General features: G+C 40.0%; 1 protein-coding gene across 1 annotated transcript; it reads left to right on the forward strand.

Annotated features, from left to right (window-relative positions):
• The first annotated feature begins 278 nt into the window (after nt 1–278).
• LOC107933870 (uncharacterized) lies at nt 279–2,000 on the forward strand. Its single transcript, XM_041074724.1, has 2 exons — nt 279–1,480; nt 1,686–2,000. Exon 1 carries the CDS (start codon nt 523–525, stop codon nt 1,303–1,305), a length of 783 nt encoding a protein of 260 aa, XP_040930658.1. The 5' UTR covers nt 279–522; the 3' UTR covers nt 1,306–1,480; nt 1,686–2,000.
• The last annotated feature ends 1,323 nt before the right edge of the window (nt 2,001–3,323 follow it).

Below are 3,323 nucleotides of genomic sequence, written 5' to 3' on the forward strand. Positions count from 1 at the left end.
AATAAAAATTTTGATTAAGGTGAACAAATTTTATTTCGGTGGGTGACAATGGTTACAAGAACCCAAAATTATTTTTTAAAATTTAACTTGAACAAATATATTCGATTCGATTCGATTCGATTCGAATTCCATCTCACTATTAAGGAATTAAATGATTTTGGTGGTTGTTAGCGACAGTTAGCAGTTAGTTAGTTTGTTATTAATCAGCTGCTACCTAAGTCGTGTATAAATATCGTTGTTGTTTGCCTTGTAGAGATATGAAAAAGTATTATTCAGTTTCTATTCTTCATTGTGTTTCTCATTATGGTATCACAGCCATAAGTTTTTTTTTCTTTTTTCATGCCTACTGAAGCTATTTCTGGCAATAATGACGAGAATCGTCAGTCGTTCAATACGACTGCTCCAGGAGATTGTTCGTCCCCCGATCCTGGCCTTGGTATCTTGTGCAAACTTCATCAGTTTCCTAAACATGAAACGGTCAAACTCAATGATCGTAATTTTCTTTTCTGGAAGCAATAGGTGATGCTCATCCTTGAAGGGTATGGTTTGCATAATTTTGTTCTTAGTACTGTTAGTGTTCCTCCGCAGTCTGTTGTCGATAGTAATGGGGTTCTTATTCCCAATCCTGAGTTCTTGTTTCATGTTCAACAAGATAAGTTGTTAGCCTCATGGTTATTATCCACTGTTAGCGATGATGTTCTGGTTCATCTCAGTGGTGCCAAAACGAGTTTTGAAGTCTGGAGTATTGTTTTGCGTAGATTTGCTTCGAAGTCTGTTTTAGCAGTCTCTACTCTGAGACATTCTCTTTATTCTCAGAATAAAGGGTCTTTAACGGTCAAAGAATACCTGGCTAAGGTTCAAAGTTTGTGTGACACTCTTATGGCTGCAGGAACTCTCATTACTGAGCAAGAACAGGTTAGTATTATTCTTGCAGGTTTACCAGTGGAGTATGAGTCCGCACGAGTTGTGGCTTCTACAATGAATGTTTCTCTCGATCTTCTTGCTGACATGTTGTTGGATTGTGAGTCTCGGCAACAAGATTTGGCGTCCAGTATAGCTTTACAAGCGAATATTGCTCAACAGAATGTTTCTACTACTGGCAATACTGGTTCGTCTACTAAAGACTTTGGGACATCTTACAGGGGTCATGGTCGGTCCTCTCGTAGTCAAGGCAGAGGTAGAAAATTTTTCCACAACAAGCTTCAGTGTCAGTTATGTGGCCGGATTGGTCATTTGCGGGTGTTTCTGATCAGCCGATGCAGGTTCAGTATCATCAGTTTCAAAGTCCTTCCCCTTGTCCTGTGATGTTCGTATTGTTGTTCTCACAATAGCAAGGTTCAAGGAATGAATTTGCAGGCAAATGTAGTCTCTAAGCAAGGGCTATGTTCCTCGAATGGCAAGGTCTGGTACCCTAACTCCTGTGCGTCTCATCATGTGACCAATGATCTCGACAACTTACTGGAATCAGCACCATACATAGGTACCAACAAGGTCTTTATGGGAAATGGTGTACCCGTGTCTGTAGCTCATACTAGTTCCAGTTGTTTTACATCTGGTAATAGAGTTTTTCACCTGAAAAATATTTTGCATATTCCTCATATTTGTAAAACCTACTATCTATTGCATAGTTTGCTAGTGATAACAAAGTTTTCTTTGAATTTTATCCTCGACATTGTTTTGTGAAGGATATCAAGGCGGGGACAATATTGTTGGAGGGATGCATACATAATGGTTTGTACCACTTTGATCTTTGCAACTCCAGCTGATTCAAGAATGGTGATTTTTCAGCCACGGTTTGTGCTGCTCAATTGAAGTCCTCAGTTGATAATAGTTGTGTTTTTGGTTTTTGGCATAAGAGACTTGGCCACCCTTGTAATAAGACTATTATGGCAGTTCTTCATAAGAATAATATTGCTTTTAACACTTGTAAGTTGTCATCAATATGTTTTACATGTTAACTTGGCAAATCCTATAAGCTACCTTTTTCTCCTTCCACTACCACATATTCAGCTCTTTTTGAACTTATTGTCTCTGATCTTTGGGGCCCAGCTTCTATCTCATCTGAAGGCCACTCTTATTATGTGTCTTTTATCGATGCTTACTCTCATCATACTTGGATGTATCTCATTAAACACAAGTCTAAGGCTCTTGAGAAGTTTCTTCAACTACAAAAATTGGTTACTGTTCAGTTTGGTTGTTCTATAAAGGTTCTCCAGTCCGATTGGGGCGGTAAATTTTGGTCTTTTCCCAAGGTACTTGCTCAGCTTGGGATTCATCATCGCCTCTCATGTCCTCATACTTTCGAGCAAAATGGGTTGGTGAAAAGAAAGCATAGACATATTGTTGATGTTGGTTTAACTTTGCTTGCTCAGGTTAATATTCCTCTACGTTTTTGGGCGCATGCTTTTATCAGTGTTGTCTATCTTATTAATAGGCTTCCCACACCTGTTCTCCATGGCATGTCTCCTTATGAAGCCTTACATAAAACCCCTCCTTCATTTATGCATCTGCGGGTTTTTGGTTGTCGGTGTTACCCTTATCTAAGGCCGTTTAACACTCATAAACTGGAGTATCACTCTCGTCCTTGTGTATTCCTTGGCTACAGTCTTGTTCACAAAGGGTATAAATACATGGATGACACTGGCAAGTTATTTGTTTCTCGCCATGTAATTTTTGATGAGGCCACTTTTTCGTTTGTTACTTCTGCTTCTCCAGCTGGTTCTGTTTCTTCTGTTCCTTCACCTCAGTTCCAGCGTCATGCATCTCAAGTTCCAGTAGTACGTTTTTCTTCTATATCTGCTTCCTCAGGGTCCATTGATTTTTAACCTCCGCCAGCTGCTGCTGTGGTATCTCACGATCAGGATAGCAGTAATCAGTTTTCTCATTCTCCTCAGGCATCACATTTTTCTTCTTCTGAGACCTCTCGAGTGGTTTCCAGTAATGTTCAGGTTAATGAATCCCTACCTGCACCTCCTGTCAACACTCATCCCATACAGACCCGGGCCAAGAGTGGGATTTTCAAACCATGTGTTTTTTCAATAGAGATTGGTGTTCCTAAACCAGTTACAATTGAGGAGGCCTTGTCATCGAAAGAGTGGGCTCTGGTTGCTAAACAAAAATTTGATGTGTTGATAAGAAATCAAACATGGGACTTGGTTCCCTTACCTGCCAACAGAAGGGCTGTGGGGTGCAAATGGGTGTTTAAGCTTAAAAAGCATGCTAATGGCACCATAACCCGATACAAAGGTCGTTTGATGGTCAAAGGGTATCTTTAGGAAGCTGGCATTGACTTCCATGAGACTTTCAGTCCTATTGTCAAGCTA

This window comes from Gossypium hirsutum, chromosome A08 (genome assembly GCF_007990345.1).
Source record: "Gossypium hirsutum isolate 1008001.06 chromosome A08, Gossypium_hirsutum_v2.1, whole genome shotgun sequence".
NCBI classification, from domain to species: Eukaryota; Viridiplantae; Streptophyta; class Magnoliopsida; order Malvales; family Malvaceae; genus Gossypium; species Gossypium hirsutum.

What these genes read in the sequence shown, in the direction of transcription:
- LOC107933870 (XM_041074724.1), top strand. Translation starts at nt 523, where the DNA reads ATGCTCATCCTTGAAGGGTATGGTTTGCATAATTTTGTTCTTAGTACT.